This window comes from Drosophila elegans, unplaced genomic scaffold, assembly GCF_018152505.1.
Source record: "Drosophila elegans isolate 14027-0461.03 unplaced genomic scaffold, ASM1815250v1 contig_208, whole genome shotgun sequence".
Taxonomy (NCBI): Eukaryota; Metazoa; Arthropoda; class Insecta; order Diptera; family Drosophilidae; genus Drosophila; species Drosophila elegans.
The window spans coordinates 13288838-13306639 of NW_024545578.1; the positions used below are offsets into that span (position 1 = coordinate 13288838).

Genomic DNA, 17802 nt, shown 5'->3' on the forward strand with positions numbered 1-17802 from the left:
TGCAGTTGATTTGTTTTTGTTTTCATTTTGGTTTTTTGGTTTTGTTTTAGAGCTTAGGTTCCAAAATAATTGTTTTTGCTTTAGCGTTGAGTTGATTTGTTATTTGCAAGAGTAAGTTGATAGTTTGTGGTCCAAAAGTTTGCCTCTACGGTTAAACATCACCTCTTTCTCTGTATTCCGCTATGAGGATCATGAATCTGCTGGATCGCGACGAAGGGGGCACACGATAGATAGATGTGGCTATTGCGATTACTGCTGTTGTTGTTTCTGCTGCTGTTACTGTTGTTGTTCGGAGGGATCGAGTTCTGAGCAGCCCAGCTATTCTGGTTCGCACTCCATGCCGCTCCTCCGTCGAGGGACTCACTGGGATTAGTAGAGTTTCTTCTTGGTCAGCGTGAAGTCGGGACTAATGTTGATAGTATTGCTACGTGTGAGGTTTCTGGTGGAGATGGACAAGTTACTTAATATGCTGGCGCACTAATTATCACTCTATGGCACTCACTTTATAAACTGCGGCAGCAGTGAGGTCCAGCCGCTCTTGTCCTGCCTCAACGTCAAGTACAACTCGAATATCGACACCGTGTCTGGGTCCACCTTAAAGGATGCAATGCGCCTGCAAGGGAAAATGGAAAATACAAGTATTAAAATATGTAACAATATCTTTTAGACATTGCCGCAACAATGGTTGGTTTTATTCCATTAGGAAGCAAGTTCTGAAATGTTTAATTTACTTTACGTTGTGATATACACACATATTATTTTTTGTTTAGTCGCCAACCTTATTGTATTCAAATACAATAAAAATCAACTGACAAACTTGTTTAATGAAGTCTATTTTCTTTTACAAATCGAGTTCAAGTAAATAGTCAGTGTGGCAAAGAAAATAGTCCCCATACTTTGAATACAATTAAATTTTTTAGAAGTGGACGAGTCCTAATGATATCCTTAAGAAGTGATTGAGTACTTTTTTTTCTGAACCTTTTCTTGCGGATCAACAATAAATCCGAGATCGTCAGGAATCCTTTCAGATTGCCCACATAGTGCCACTCACCTCACATTATTCGGCTCGCTCTCGAACTCAATGAAGAGTGTGCAGGCCCGCTCGCCACACGGCTCCCGCTCCGACATCCGGATGATCTCGGCGGCGATGCGCTGCGTGAGGTCGTTGGGCAGCGTGACCTCGGTGCAGGCCAGGTGGCGTCGCTTGGCGTCCCGCAGCTGGGCCTGCAGTTGATGCGAAAGCTCCAGCACCGCGCTGGCGCTCACGTCGTCCAGGTTGTCGGCGGCCCCGATTCGAGCGCCGGCCGTAGACTGGAGCGGCGAGGCGGGCAGTGGGTGGTGGTAATGCTGCTGCTGCTGCTGCTGCTGCTGATGATGATGGGCGGTGCTGGCCAGCACGTTGGTCATGTAGGCGTGATGATAGGCGGCAGCACTGCCAGCGCTAAGCGGCACCTCGAAACTGGCCGCAGCCACCGGCGAAGTGGCCTGCTTGGGAGTGGTCACCACCCCTCCGGCTCCTCCTCCGGCCATCGGACCACCGCCCCCTGCCGTTGGGGGCGTGGCGGGTGGGCGCGTATTGAGCGCCTGGTGCTGTCGCATATGGAGCACGGAGGCCGGATGGCCATCCACCACGTCGACGTCCAGTACACCCTCGCCGGCGGCTGTGTTCCCGTTCACGTTTCCGTTCACGGCCGCGGTCAGCTCCTCCTCCTCCTCCAGCGGTGCCGTCGCAGCTTGCCAGTCTGAAAAAGACCAGATACGTGCATTTAGTTAAGGTAATCAAAAAATATATATGTATTTGTATATTTCAGTATTTAATTATCATTCTGATTACATTACATCTAAATTTTATTTATGGAATACATGATTTCATTAAACAAAAATACTTAAATATTTTAAACATTACATTTTTTTTCTTTCCTTTTAGAATAACTACACTATATACAATTTAATTATTGAGCAGTTTCAAATTTAAAAAGAACTCGATGCAAGTTATAGAATTCACCTGAATTGAGGGATGTCAGAACGTAAGCTGGTTATGTAGAAAATTAGAGAAATATTTACAGCATTGAAAGAATTTTATCCGTTTAATGTTAATGGATACGCGAAAACCGGCTTGGAAAAGTTCGAGTTACGGAAGTTCAACTGTAGTTTTGGATGGCACATCGACCGGCAAAGAGTTCCATGTGGGAATGGAAGCGAAAAAAATCAGCTGATGTCTGAGACTCGGGATCCACACTCGCGTTCCACTCAGTGGATCCGGAAAGAGAGAAGTGCGCAGACTCCGCTTCCAGGGTGAGTGATGAGGGGAGAGGCGAGGGTCGGGGGAAATCACCTGGCAACAACAGCTGGAAAATCAGCCGTTTCCCGTTTCCAGCTGACGCTCTCTCTCCTTCTCTCTCTTTCTGCCCCCCAAGTCAGCAGTTTGTGTCTTACCCCCTCCGTTTTACCCCCTTCGCTCGACTTCCTCCATTGCTTTTATTTCTTTTGCTGTTACTTTATTACCCGACCAGACGATAAAAAGCGGAGCTCAACTCCTCTCAAAAACTCAACTCCAATGAGCTGGGAATTCAGTGGTACAGTGGACGAAATTTGATTAAAATAAATTCTTTCGATGCAGATAATTTAAAACAACTTTTGCAGTTCTTATGTATTTTGGAAATCCCTTAGTCAATTTTTATTTTGGTAATATAGTAACACCAATGATTCTCAAAATATCCAGAAAAAAACGTAAGATTCTTGATTCAATTCTTTCGATTTCCTTGATGTTTTGACTTCAACAATAGATTCATACTCCTATCGTGTGAGTGTAAGTGCAGCAAGTACAAATTAACTACTTGGCTTGTCTCAACAGCGCCTTGTAATTAGCGCGGAAACTTCTTAAAAAGGGTCTCCGTTTCTACCCTCCCATCCCATATTCCCCTGTTTTTGCCCATGCCGCCCACGGTATAATCATTGCAATGTTGCTGAATGGACAATTTGCTCTCGTTAACTTTGCATGTATATCTCTATCCTGCTCCCACACTCCTGCATCTTGCATGCTCTGCCGTTCTCTCTTTTCTTCCATATTCCTCTGGTTCCTCAGCACACTCGCGTAATTAAGAAATTAACGGCACATGTTGGCGGCTCTGCATGTGTCCACATTTCTGTGCATCTCTTTTCCTCTCACTTAAAGTCTCCCTCCCACTGCGTATGTGTTATTGGATTTTGTCAAGTGCCGTTGTCTCCACCTCCACAAAAGGGTTTGTGCGAAGTCAAAAAAGCGAAAGCCAAATAGAACCATATCAAAAAAAAAATGACAGCGACCACACACTTAATTACGAAGCACATAACCAAATGTGTATGTATGTATGTATGTATATTGTATGAATGTAGGAATGTACTTCTGTCACAGCTGCGAACAAATTACTAGCTGTAAAACTCTTCTCATAAATTTATAAAGTCTTGTTATCTTTACGAACCAATAAAAGAATTCTATAAATCGTATCAATCCTATAGCTATTTCCCCTCTAGATATTTCTGTGCCACCCAAATTTTTTAATTACTGAGCAAAATATACTAAACATGTTTAAAAAAAAATAAACATAATAAAAATATACAAAAAAAATATACATATATTTTTTTTAAATTAATCCTGAGAGAGATTTAAAAGCTTACTCATTGTTTAGTACGCTAGATTTTGTTAAATTTTAAACAAAAACAACAAATTGTATTTAACATGTAGGCAACAATGGTCTCAAAAAATTGGTCTACTAAAATAACTCATACGACACGTAAGCCTGTTAAAATTTTGTAACAAAAATCCTTTATGGAACAAAATAATTATTTTTTGTGGAGTTCAAACCAAGTTCACGCCACCTGACTGAAATTAATGTATCAAATCGAAGACGACAGTACGTATGAGTAATAAATTCAAAGCGCAAGTCCTTAAAATTAAAATTGTTTCTAATTTAATCATAAATGCACCAATGCTTGTTACCTCCACTGTACTTACACATTTACATATATACAAAGTAAATTGTACATACATACGTATGTAAACATTTATGTAAAAGGATGTGTTTTGAGGGTGGTGAATTGGTATGCATATTTGCTTTTGGAAGAGAGATGGGCATATTGACGAACCATTCCCCACCCCCTTCCGTTTGCACTCTTCCCCTTCATCTCTTCCTCTTACACTGTCTTACTTGCCGCAGCAATCGTGGAGCATTTGTGGTTGTGTATTTTGTGCATCCGAAATTACAAAGAGCAACAACAACGAGCACAAGAGTGTATAACAATACCTGCGAAAAGAAGAGGAATCAGCAACGCAGCATCAGCCCATCCAAGTTAACGGTAAACCGCAAACATGTCTGTTCTTGTTCGCTTGTATTTTCCTTGTTGTTGTGCAGTTGGGTGATTGAGACGCATAGAGGTGGTGAAGCGTGGGAGGGAAAGGGTGGGAGAGATAGGTGAGCTTCGGACTTATTACTTTTCTCTCTCAGTGCGTGGCGTCGCTTGGCCTTGAGATTCAATTTTCGCGCACTTCGGGATGGCAATCATGTTTTTACAGTGAATACTGGCTAAGAAAAACGAATACATTATTTTCCATACTCGGAATGGATTGTTTCAATTTACATCCAAAGTTTCTTTCATATGTATTAAACAAATCTAAAAACGCAGTATAATTTTTTTATTGTGAAGGAGGAATCTGGTTTACAAAATTTTTTAGCCAATAATAATTTTTACTTTAGTTAGATGCCTATTTAAGTGTGTGTACACACTTCCTTATTTTATCTAATGTTTACTGTAATACTGCTTTGAAAATTGATAATTCTGCTGCTTTTATTTTTAGACTCTCCACTTAATTACCGAAGTAAACCGTTTGGTCTCTTATCAAAGTTGATTGTTCAGTCCCATTCTGTTTTGGATCTTCAATAAAACCTCGCTAATCGAGTTAAATTGGTTGTAAGACAGTCAGTCCATGGACTGTGCTTCGTATGTGTTTCTGTATGATTGCTGATATGTACAGTGTACAAAGTATATTTGTATGAATGCATGTATGTATGTATGTATGTATGTTAGTTATTTTTTTGAATCAATAAGCAGTCTATAAATAATTCATTTCTCTCAATTTTGGAAGTCATTCGCATTTGTACACCTAAAGGAATTATTTGGGAACCCCTACGAAGCTAAATTTAAATAAAACCTACTCATGTGATTTATAAATATTAAATCTACTTCTTGATAACCCTTTTTCGCGAGATACATGTATGTGTGTACATATCTTCATATGTATGTAAAATATAAAGGAATCTAAAGAGTTATGTATGTATGTATCCATGGACAGGGCATAACTATTGTTTATTCAATGGAATTAAGTAATTAATTAAGCAACGTTATTGCCACTATTCTCTTGGCGCCTCTCTTTTTGGGCCTCATCCTCAGGAGTATTACTGTGTGTACATACATATGTATATTTGACTATATAAAAGCGCATATGCGCTCATTTTCTTTTATAGAATTTCCATTCGGAATAGAAGTTAACAAAAAAAAATGCAATCCCCAGGTTTTATTACTAACTATTTTTTTTACACAAATTAATAAAGAAGTCAAAGAAGTCAAGGCTATAAACAAATTTATAAGTACTGACATGTATTCATTTAATATTCGTAAAATTTAAAAATTCTAAAGATTACTAAAATTTGTAGCCCAGCTGTATATGTACATTGTTTACAGGGAAAGAATAATGACCATGTGTTGGTGAGGCTGGTTCTTCGTATGTCCTTCGAAAATAAAATTGCATGCGCTCAGTCAGTCATGAAATTAAATTGACTGCAAATACATACGTTGCCAGGGGCGTGTAGGGGCGGTACGGGAAAAGGGGTGGCTCAGAGTCTGAGGTTTGGTTGGGTCTGCAGAGCTTTGAACGCGATGCAAGCCAGCAACAAGGTGGGGAATATTTTCAATGCGGCCCCCTCAGCTTTTTTCACGCCAAATCTGCCATTCCAGACCATTAAGTCTTTTGATTGGAAAACAGTCCCTTACATTACAAGCATTAAAAAAAAGCCTGTGCTTAAAAAAGACTGTGGCTTTTAAAACTGAACTTTTAACTAGTTTTTAAACACATAAACTTTTAAGGCTAATATTAAATATACGTTTTTTTTCTTTAAAAGGTCCAAGCCAAAATTAAAAGAACCATAAAAAACTAGTACCGAATGCTGAAAGCTTACAAGAGTCTTGTTGGCCACGAATCGATAACGTTTGTTGAAGAAAAACCATATTAGTAAATTTTTATGATTGTACATGTTCTGTTTGATACTAAGCATTCATTCTTAAAAATGAAAAATATGGGTATTAAGGAAATTCGAATCTAACGGCGGCAAAAAATCTTGTACATATGTATGTACATTCATATTGTTTTTATAACTACGTACATATTTACTGCTTTGTTGATATTTATAACACAATGTTCAATAATATGTATATTATTTAAACCGCATTCCCGCTGAAATTGGCAACACTGTGGGTAACGGTAAATCTGCGGGAGTTTGTGTGCGCGGCGACATGTCGTTGCATGTCGCTACCACCGCCGCTTGTTGTGTTGTGTTGTGTTCGCCTCTGGGTGATTTTACATTTTTTGCTGTTTTTGGCTTACGTGCTACGTGGCAATATGGCTATATGCATATGCAATCCCTCCCTGATGCCCTGGCGGCCGTCCCCCGTCTAATTTGCCCAACTTAACTCTTTCTTGCTGCCGTGGTGCAAAGTTTAAAGTGACAGGATTAACAGGATGTTGCATAATCCGCCCGTCAGACACATGAACAGGATACGCCCGCCTGGCTTCGGACAGGAACAGAGTGCAAAATGCATAATGCAAATTTCACATTTTTGCAACCCCCTTAACGTCGCTTTATCGGGTTGTAAAAGTACACATACTTTCGTGAAAGAAAATCTGGTTCTTGTTTTACCAAAAAAATATTGGAAATTTTGAAAATTTAAGATGTATTTGACCTGTCAGGGTTAATGAAAAGCTTAATTTATAAAAACACTCAATGCATTAAGCAATCCATTAGAAATCAGAAGCAACATACATATGTATGTATGCACATATATAAAAAATATTCCATTGGTTAGAAAAATACTTGAATAAATGAATTTTATAATCTCTGGAAAATTTGCTAAAGACATCAAATGAAATGTTGCCGTACGCTATTAAGTTAATTGAATCAAAAAAAGGAAAATAATGGGTCATAAACATGAAAAATAAAAATGTTCGTGGCACATTAAAATATCCGAAATGTGCCTTAAATGAGAATTCTTGCAAGAAACGACCCGAGTGGATTTTGTAATTTCACAAGGTGAGCAGCGACCTCAAATTTAGTTTTAATGCGTGGCAGGGCATTAAAATTAATCAAGCGTAATAGCAGCGAACAATACATTTTTAATCATGTTTTTTTTTTGATTGCACCTGATTTTAATACTTCTGACTCCGATGTATTCGTTGACTTGATTTGCAATTTACAATTAACATAAAACACAAATGTTTACTGGAAATGCAGAAGAACTCGGTTTTCTTACGAAAAAAATCTATAATCACAAGTCAAAATGTTTATCTTGTTTATGAAACTTTATTTTATGTTGCTTGTTCTTAAGGTTTTCAAAATAAATTTTGTTGAAACAAAAAAACAGCAGACTGCTTAGATTTTAAATTTTTGAGCTAATTTTGATACATTTTTTTTTTTATAAATTTAATATTTCTAAAACTTTTAACTATTTTATCCCTATGATTGTTCAGTTGTGTGCCAACGGGTTTTGAAACCATATAAATTTACACAGAATGTATTCAACTTTATTTTTCTATTAACTTTAGACCACACTTTTTATTCATATCCAAAGTATACGGCATAAAAACTTTGTAGTCTTTCGACTTCTTAACTTTTACGTTTTCAAAAAAAAGCAAATAAAGACGAAAATAATTGAGAGTCCTAAAAGTGTTCTATAATGTCTTGTGAATTTAAAATTTTGCACGTAAGCTTGACCGACTGTCTTATTAGAATCTCTAACAAGTTTTATTTCAAACACTTTTTCAAATGCTTACTAAAGTTAAAAAGTTGTTTATAGGTTGAACTTACCTTTAATTTTATTAACACCGAATTTTCCCTGAATGTGATTTTGTACTGAGAGCACTTCCATCTTCATAGAATGGCCGTTAAAACTGCTATTTTGTGTGTTTTCAGCCAAGTGGGTTTTTCAAATTAAAGCCTTGTTGTCAAATATATAGATTTCGATTCCAATACCGATCTCGACCGACTTTCGTTGCGTATTATTATATTGCGTGAGTGTGGATAGTTGTATTTAACGTACGTATAGAAATGCACTTTAATCACAAGAATTTGATTTTATTTCGCGTGTGTGTTGTGTGTTGTGTGGGTGGAGAGTTCGATTTTCCAGTGACAGCGTTTAACAAACAATTGGAAAAGTATCAACAACTAAATTTGTTATTCTAGTTAAACATTTCAATTCAATACATGCTAAAAAATCAACGCAAATCGCCGCCCCGTCCAGCTCTCTCTCTCTTGCTTTTTCTTTCGCTCTTTTCTTGGGCCTCCTTTTTCTTTCTCGCTCTGTCTGGTTTTTTGTTAATAAATTTAAGCACAGCACATGGTTTTGATTTAATTTTGTTGTTGGTTGGACAGATATTTCGATTTGCTACATATGGCGGAGTTTCAAGTGCTGATGGCTGCGTTTTGTAGAAGTGTTCTTTTTTCCGGTTTTCTGGCTATACTTCTGCTCATTTGGTCCGGTGTGCGAAACTATATAGACTTCATTTGCTCTGCTCGCATTGGTATATATATTCGTGCTCGTCAAAGCGATTGAGTGGGTTTTGCTTTGCTCTGTAAGTTAACATGAGCAGAACGAATATGCGCAAGAACGGAGCGTAGCTTTAAGTTTACAGAGAGGTTCTCTCTCCACTTCTTCCCTCTCCTCGACGCTCGCTCAGCTGTGGCTCCTGCGTTTGTGTGGGTGTGCGAGAGCAGCGCGGCGAGAGAGCTTGGAACTAGATGAACAACTGGGCCTCGATAACGGGACACTGGAGAGCTGAGCTGAGCGGAGCGGAGCAGTTTTCCAAACAGTTTTCCAAAAAGCTACTATCCGGCCGGCACCGCGTGCAGCTGCTTTTATACCGATTTTCCGAACCGGCACCGGCAGCGCTGCCGGCGTCGCTGCTTTCGCATTTCCTTGGCCGTGAACCCTCTCTTGAGCGTCGTTCTTTCTCTCTCTTGATCAGCTGTTGTTGCGAGTGACTCAAGAGCGTTTGAGTGTCTCGCTCTCTTGAGCAAAGCTAAGAAGCTCTTTAGTCAAGGGAATATTTTTGGGAAATACTCTTCGCCAATTAAACTCTCTGAAAAAACTAACTCAATTGATATTTCATCTGCTTTTTAATTTTACAAAGTAGTGAAATTCAACGTTGCAAAACACATATATTTATGAATTTAATTTTTTAATAATAATTTATTTTATTCTATAAATAATCAGACTTTTAAAAAGTCTAATTTTGATTCCTTAGTTATGAATTACCATGAATACCACAACAAACTACCTTTCGAGGTGAAACAAGCAATTTTATTTTCTAGATTATTTAAGTGATATTCTGATATAATGAGATTAGTTTGTCATTAGAAATTCATTGCAAAATATTGGAATAACAAATTACTTATTTATTTATTTGTATTATCCTGGCCTTCTTTTACATAATAATCAATTCACAATAGATTCAAAATTAATTAAATAATACATAGATTTAAAATTGTAATTTAAAGGAAAAGTAGTTATTATTATATTAAACATTTCTAATAATAAACGCGTTAATAAAATTATAAAAAAAAGTTATAATAATATCAACAATTCAGTCTATGATTCCGTCTTAAAATCATAAATATGTAGCTAATAGCGTGCACATTACGAAAAATGCGAAAAGTAAAAAGCTAAATCGGTTTCTTTAGTTTTCTATAATTTGGAATTTTAGTTTGGCCCTTTTTTATTAGAATTTCGCAAGACGATTTATGGTGTTTTGGGGAATATGTCTCCTGCACACTCTAGTGCATATATGCACATACATATGTACATACATATGTACATATGTTGATGTTCGTATATCTGGCCTTTACCGGATGACAAGACCCATTGTAACGCCTACCGTTCTGGTGGGAAAATGGAAAGGAAAAGCAAGAAAACGGATGAAAATGCTTTGCCGACACAGGGCCTGTCACTGTTTTAACAATTCATCTTAATAGAAATAAAAAATGGCGCCGCTGGCGTTGGACAGTCCGGCTAACACCCCGCCCCCCGTTTCCCCTCCCCCTTTGGCTGCCCTATCCCCCTTCCACTCCCCCCTTTCCTATTTGTCACTGGCTCGTTGTGGGTGCTCCGCTCTCCATTTCTCCATTGGATCGGCTTTGGAGAAAGCATCCGCATTTCCCTCGTCTAGCTGCCTTTTTTCTGTGTGGCGTTGGGGGGATTTACACATGTCAGTTAATGCTGAAAAAATGTTTACACAACACAATTGCCTGGCGGAGGGCGAGGGGGCGGGGCAAAATGCCCACCGAGGTACAGAGAAAAAAAAAATAAAAATAAGAATGGGAGCCGCCTGTGTGTGTTTTACCCGATGCTCACTTTAGTGCTACAGACTATTATCCAAAATATGATTGAAAAAAATATTTACTGTGAAAATATTCTACAAATTTGGGAATCCTCTTCCTATTTCTATTTAAATATTAATATAAACTTATTAAAACTTTAATTTTCATCTTAATGTGCATCTATGAATTAAGAAACTAATTAAGTGGTTTCTGCACTCATTGTTGGGTAATAAATAATTTCATAATTAGTATTATTTTATATTTGCTTAATTTACAATTTCAGCTAGATTTTTTCTTAGTGTATGCCAAAAGTTTTAAAGGCCAGCTCAGCTCTCCCTCATCTTTTGAATTTTTTGTAGCCTCGCTGCAGCAGTGTCGAACAGGATAAAAGTCAGTAGCATACAATTAATCAAATGCATGATTTATGTGAGTGAGTTCCACACGAGTTTAACCTAAATACGTCCCGTCGGGACTCAAGCCAAATGAGATGTTCAGGGCGGCTTACAAGTCCCCTTGCCAAAATCAACCCAGAGCGGCTTAATAGACCCAGGCCACATTGTAAAGACGTTTACTTTGGGGAGCACTGCCATTGTTTACTCTCAAACGCTATCTTACCTGCAAATTTTCCAGCTGAAAACTTACTACAGTCATGTTTGGTTAATGAATATCTTCATAATTATGGTTGAACGTTGGCATCAAGATTTTGACCATATTTTTATCACTTAACTTTCTACTATTTATTTTTCTTAGAGTTTTTTAGTTTTAGTTTTACTACAATCATATTTGGTTAATATATTTTTTATGTACAATGTATGTATTACAAAATTATGGTTAAATGTTGGTTTAAAGCTTTTGACCATACTTTCTACTACTTATTATTAATCATTTATTTTTTATTATTTACATTTAATTATATTTCCACATAATACATTTCGTAAGTTAATGTTATAAAGTTATAAACAGGTTATCTAATACCTCTAAAATAGCATCAAAAAGACTAAAAGCTGTGGTAAGTTTAAAATATATATCAATTCAATTTAATTTATATGTTTTTAAATATAATAGGTCTTGTGGCACCAAAGAAATAACTGTCGAACCGTGTTATTATTATTATTATTATTTTCAGCCAAATAAAAAAGGATCACTAACTTTTCAAGCAACAATAACTGTTATGAAATCCATATAGCATATCCACTTAGTTTCGATGTATTTTTTTTTCGTGATTTGAAACTTTTCCACAGGTGGAAATCCGACACTAGAAAAGCCTTCACGTTCGCAGACACACAACACACAAATGCACTTCGTTGGGCAAATGTGATGCGGAATGGAAGCCCGGGAGCCGTAAGAAAACGTTGCTAAAAGCCTCAACCAAAGCCCGGCTGCTGGGCACTTAGGCTGGCAATCCTTTCTTCACAGGATCAAAATTCCCAATTCCGAATTCCGAACGGAACCATAGATGCCTCGCTGGGATTCCAAATGGGATACAAATGAACGCCTTTTCGAGCCAACCAACGCCATCGTCGAATGGACCACTTAGTGAGCCTTTGTGGCGCAGGAGGAGAATGTGTGGAGCTGCCCCTTTTAATGCGTTGCACGTTTTCCCAATAAAATAGCTACAACAGCACGGCCAACAATCCTTTAAGTTCTTCGATACATCGCCAGGGAGCAGGAAACTGGAGCTGGCGAAGAGTGGCTTTTTAGTTCTCGCGCCCATCGCTATCGCTCTACAGTCAAAAAAAAAAAAAAAACACAAGTCCATTAATTAGCAGGGTCAATTTTGCAATATTTATTTTCATTTCTGAAAACATTGGAACATATTGAAAGTATAACCGAACGGTAAGATTTTGGGCTTCAGCCCTTTTACTGGATGAATTTGATTAATTTATATGTAAAAAAAAAATAAAATTAAGTTTTTTATAGGTAGCACAAATAATAAATATTTTTCTACAAATTTATTTATTTTGCAGTCAGTTTAAAATATTTAAAATATTGACAGAAAAATGTGTTTTTTGACTGAGGTTATATTTTTAAAAACAATTTGAAATTGATCGATTGGTTGTGATTCCTTTCACAAATTATTTACTGGGTAAATAATAAAAAAATCTTAGGCTATTGCATATATAAGAAATTCATATTCTGGTATTTTGTTTATTACTAAACTGACTTATGTCGAATTCAACTTTATTTTCTTTAGAGTGTGGTCTTTGTTGCAAACTTGGAGGAGCGGTAACTGCCATGAACATCGATTTTCATGTGATTTGTGTAGACGTGTTTGGGTTTTATTGATTTTCACTTGATTCCCTCCATATGCTTGAATATACTTAAGTCGGGTACGTGCACATCTCCAGCTCCCAGCGCCCAGCGCCCAGCTCCACGCTCCAAGCTCCAGCTTCATCCGCATTGGCATTCGCATTCGCATCCCAGGCCATTTCATCCAGTCCTTTCTTTCCCTTCATTTCCCGCTCCCAATTTATCCCAGGTCGCTCGTTGTCGACAGCAGCCGAGCACCCGAGCAGCTCTAATGTCAGGATCATGCGAGGTTATCAACATAATTTCGAAAACCACCCATCCGCACCAGCCTTCTCCACTCCACTCCACTCTGCTCCACTCCACTCCACCCACATCTTTCTAGTTTATGATGTAGTAGATTTCTGTTTCTTTTCCTGCCGCATCATGAAGATGAAGATGATGATGACGGTGGTAGTGGTAGTGGTAGTCGCAGTGGTAGTGGTAGTGGCATTGGTAGTGGTCGTGATGAGCAAGATGGGCGCGTGTGCGGTTTGATAAGACGCCAGCGATTCGGCTCCTTTTCGTTTGACTTTCATCTGCCATCCCCGCTTGCAGGCCATATTAAAGGAAATCAGTCCTGCTTTTAAAGGGGAATAAGTTATCCCTTTTTTAGCCATGCCGGTTATGTAGCTTTTCCGTAGTTACTTATCGAATTATTTATTTTAAAAACATTCAGCTAAGAACTTTTGCCATATATATCACCTTATTAATTGAATTATATTTTTGTTTTTGTCATTTACAAATTTAAAGCATGCATGATATTTTCGATACTCATTAATTATAACAAATACTTGAACGCGAATTCTTCAGCACATCAAAGTATGCTACAATTTTTCAGTATTAGGCAGTCTGGTTTCTTTAACTTAGTTATGTAATTAATTTGATAATTTTAAAGTTAAATTGTTTCAGCAGAGGGAAAACTCCATCCTAGTAAAAAGCGCTGCAGTAAGATGTCTAGCCGGAAACTGGGAACCCACCAAACGATTGTTACGCCACAAAGAAATTGAAGTATTCCAGGACAACAAGGCAAGCAATTGCCATCAAGTGATGGTCCCCATTTATATTTATTCGAGGCTGCTTCGCTGAGGCAATCAAAGGGCCTTCTGGCATTTCTGGATTCCTGGACTCGCTTGCCTGCCTCGTTACTCATTTCGTTACATTTCGTTTCGTTTCGTTTCGGCTGACATCTGACATGATTATGTACATTTGTCCCCTGGTGGTGTCGGCCCCTTCCAAGCCGCTGCGAAATGCTGACGCAATTTACATGCCATGCAGAGAAGTAGAACCTGCACTGAGAAAAATCGGTGTCACACCCCAAAATTTCTAAAAAAAAAAATTCCTAATATTTAAGGAGAACGGAAGCTAACTTCAGCAAGCCGAAATTTTTAGTCACTCCTCAGGCAAAGAATGGGTCCGAAATTAAAAAAAAAAACTATTAAATAAGGCAAAAAAAGGTATTTATTCTCCCAAAAACTTGTCAGCTTGAGGATATAGTCGTTGGCAAGGTTTTTTATGATGATCAGTGTACACTACACATGTAAAAATATACAATTTGGAAAGTTTTCCTCTGCAAGGGAACAAAAAACTTTCAAAACAAGAGTACCTACTTTTTTTAAGCTGAAAAAAGAAAGGGGACTATAGTGTGAAAAAGCTTTTAGTGTAAGCACGGCTTAAGTATATCGATAAAAGCTTATCGATTGGCAACGTGTGCATAGGCCTTTTTCGCAGGCGCAGCCAACTTAACAATTATCCCCTTTTTGTTTTGTTCTTTGACAGCAATGGCGAATAATCTTTGTAATGCTGAAAAGTTAGCCACGATAACGTGTATCAGATGCCCGGCGAGCAGCTGCGGAACGCGCAGCTGGTGCTGCAGGAGATCCTGCCCGCCACCCACTATCCCCGGGTGGTGATGGTGTCCCAGTTCTGCAGTGACACTCTGATGGCCAAGTTGAAGGCGCTTAGCGATCACCCAACTGTTATATTCGGCGGAATCCTTGAGGCCGCCTTGTACGGTGGCACACGCCTACGGATTTGTCTGGTTCGTTCGCAGGCGAAGAGCATCGAAGTGGTCCAGTTGCTGCAACAGCGGCCTCCACAGGATTACCGCACTGTGATCTACTGCAAAGATGACGGCAACTTGCGAGAGTTGGTGGCGGCTCTGGAGGATCATGGCCTTCGCTGCCTTCCCGTCGAGATTAAAAGATTCCTTGAGAATCGGGTCTATGTGAAACAAATCGCCAAGTTGCAGGAAAGTAGCGACAATAGCGATGATGAAGAGCGTGATCTGAATGGAATCAAACCTGTGGACCACTATCAAGTCTCCGAATGTATGTAAGGTGTGCATGCTGTATACACTACTCCCATTTCAAATACAATTTTAAATATACATATTTTTTTATTAATTTACTAAATATTACAAGGCAGTTGCCTTAAGAGTGATCTGATTCTTCAAAGATTTTTACAAATTAAAAGATTTTTTCATTATATGATACTATACTTTGTAGAGTTTATTTTTAAATGGCATAAAATATTCAAACTAATAATCAAATATCAACGTTTTTAACAATATAAAACTAGGAGATCATTTTTCCATGTGTATCCCGACGAACCCAACGACCACCAACTCTAATCTATCAGCGGTCTATGCGCTTTGCGCCTTGCGCTTACCTCGAATATTTTGCACTTTTCCTTTTGGGGCGACAAGGGCTCCAAGTGCTCCAGTGGTTCTTAGCCCGGCTTTCTCATTCACACTTGCTCGTCGTGTTTTGGCCGCTCTCCACATTCGACGGGATTGCTTTTGCTTGCCTGCACGAGGACTTGGCTGGCAGGGCACAAGTGTCCTTACAACATTTTTTACTTTGTAACGCAAATTCTGAAGTAAGCATGAATAATGCATGCATTGTGAGTAATTCTTCAAGTACTTTGCCGTGCCGACGACAAGCACACATCAGCGGCCCAGCTCTGGAGGCCCGAGCCACCGCTTTCAGCCACCGCTTTCAGCCACCGCTTTTAGCCACCGACTAGCCCCACAAATCCCTTCTGTCACAGCCCACAAGCCACAAGCCCACAACCTATTTATATTTGGCTGTTTCGCAGCGACATGTTTGCGGTTGTCCAAATTTATTGCAAGCTTTTTGAATTACAAATTTATTTTAATAATTCGGAATGCGAGTTGGGACATTTAAATAAACTACTTTCAGGGTAAAATGGCGATTTGCCTTCTTGGGGGTTCAACTTTAAATGCATTAGAATATTTTAAAGAACATTCTAAAGTAGACTTACCTAAAGTATTTTATATATTTGTGGTTTACAAAATATATACACATTGAAAAAAAGAACTTTTCACACTGACTTAAGTCTCTAAGCAAATCGATATTCACTTGGTAATGCAAACAGAGCAAGAAGCTAATGACAATGCAGTAGATTTACCTCGACGCCCATTTAATTGAGCCCTTTTGCCTGAATAATGCAGAAATCAAATACCGCCGACCGTCCACTCAATTACATATAATCCATTCCCCATGACGGAGGAAAACAGAGGCCGCAATCCGCAGTGCGTTCCATTGTTAAGCTTGGTCGGGAATTAAGTGCAAGTACCATTTTGTCAGGTTCCCACAGTTGTCAAGACACCTCCTCATTGTATCGACTGGGTAATAACATTACAATTTCGCCAATCAAATAACAAACTGGCAAGTTAATATTTGTAAATAGGTTGCTACTTTACATATATGTAGTGTTTAATTTGGCTTAAACCTTTGCCAGGCTCAAAGCTCTTTCTGTAAAAAAAATTGGCATAAATAAAAAAAAATCGAAGAGAAAAGCATGTATACTTTTTATACTTCTTTGCAGTGAAACAAATTTAATAAAATAAATAAAAATACCTTTATGCTGCTTGCTGTTTCTGTTTAAGGCTATTAGTGACCCTTGAAGCCAACGGCAGGGCTTCCTTACAGAATTTAAAAAAAAAATCTCTCTCCCCCTTGAAAATATTTGAAATTCACTTAGTCATTTTCACAGCCATTAGCCGGGGCCAGAAAATGCTGAGACGAGAAAACGAATTCCACTTTTTTTTTTTTTTTTTAGGTTGTTGTTGCCAATTTTCTTCAGGTCCGAGTCACGTCAAAAAGTGGACAAGCCGATGGACGCGTGTTGCTGACCAAACGAGCAGCGAGCGCCAAGCCGCCCACAAAGTGTCCAGGAGGTCCGAAAGAAAGCGCTGAGAATTCAAACTTTTAAAAGTTTTCAGCTTTTCACTTTTTTCTTTTCAATTTAGAGACGTGGAAGCTGCAGAAAAGAAGCCTTGGACGTGGAAGCTGTGGAGCGTCGTTAATGGTTTTTGCAAAACTTATGAAACAAACTATACACAGGATGGCTCCACTGAAGTCCTCCCATTCAACTTGGGCTTCAGCTCCAGTTTCCGACCTGCTCGGGCCACGTCAAAGACATTACTCCAAAACGAGCGAGGGTAGCTCTGAAAATACACTTTTTTCATACCTTTATAAAAAAGGTATCAGGTGTACATTACTTTTGAAAAATTAGTGACAATATTTGAAAGCAATTTTTAAATTTAATTTGTTATTATTAAAGCTAAGTAACTTAACTTTCATATTGCTTCGTAAGCTACGCTTTTTGAAATCCTTCTAAAAAAGTCAATCAAAGCAAAGTATTTTAGACAAATATAAAGTATTTTAGAATTAAGAATAGTTTTATAAACCTTAAGACTAACTTTAAATATTTTAATGGAAATTGCTCAGTATTGTTATAAAATAAAAAAATGTACCAAGTCAACATAAAATTATGTGTATACTGAACTAATAATTTCTTATCAAATAAAGAAATTGATTTTTTGAAGTCTTGGCCATAATCATTTATTGTTTTCCTGATCAAAAAA

General features: G+C 38.2%; 1 protein-coding gene across 1 annotated transcript; it reads right to left on the reverse strand.

Moving 5' to 3' along the window:
• Positions 1 to 246: 246 nt before the first annotated feature.
• LOC108150259 (protein charybde) lies at positions 247 to 9131 on the reverse strand. Its single transcript, XM_017278339.1, has 4 exons — positions 8115 to 9131; positions 1052 to 1742; positions 503 to 613; positions 247 to 439 (listed from the first exon to the last, which is right to left on the reverse strand). The coding sequence occupies exons 1-4, from the start codon at positions 8179 to 8181 to the stop codon at positions 370 to 372; spliced, it is 939 nt and encodes a 312-aa protein (XP_017133828.1). The 5' UTR covers positions 8182 to 9131; the 3' UTR covers positions 247 to 369.
• Positions 9132 to 17802: the final 8671 nt, after the last annotated feature.

Excerpts from the sequence above, each read along its gene's own strand:
- LOC108150259 (XM_017278339.1), bottom strand. The coding sequence starts at position 8,181 with ATGAAGATGGAAGTGCTCTCAGTACAAAATCACATTCAGGGAAAATTC. Across the intron at positions 1,743-8,114 it reads CGGTGTTAATAAAATTAAAG|ACTGGCAAGCTGCGACGGCA; the intron begins GTAAGTTCAACC and ends GGTCTTTTTCAG. Across the intron at positions 614-1,051 it reads AGCGAGCCGAATAATGTGAG|GCGCATTGCATCCTTTAAGG; the intron begins GTGAGTGGCACT and ends TTTCCCTTGCAG.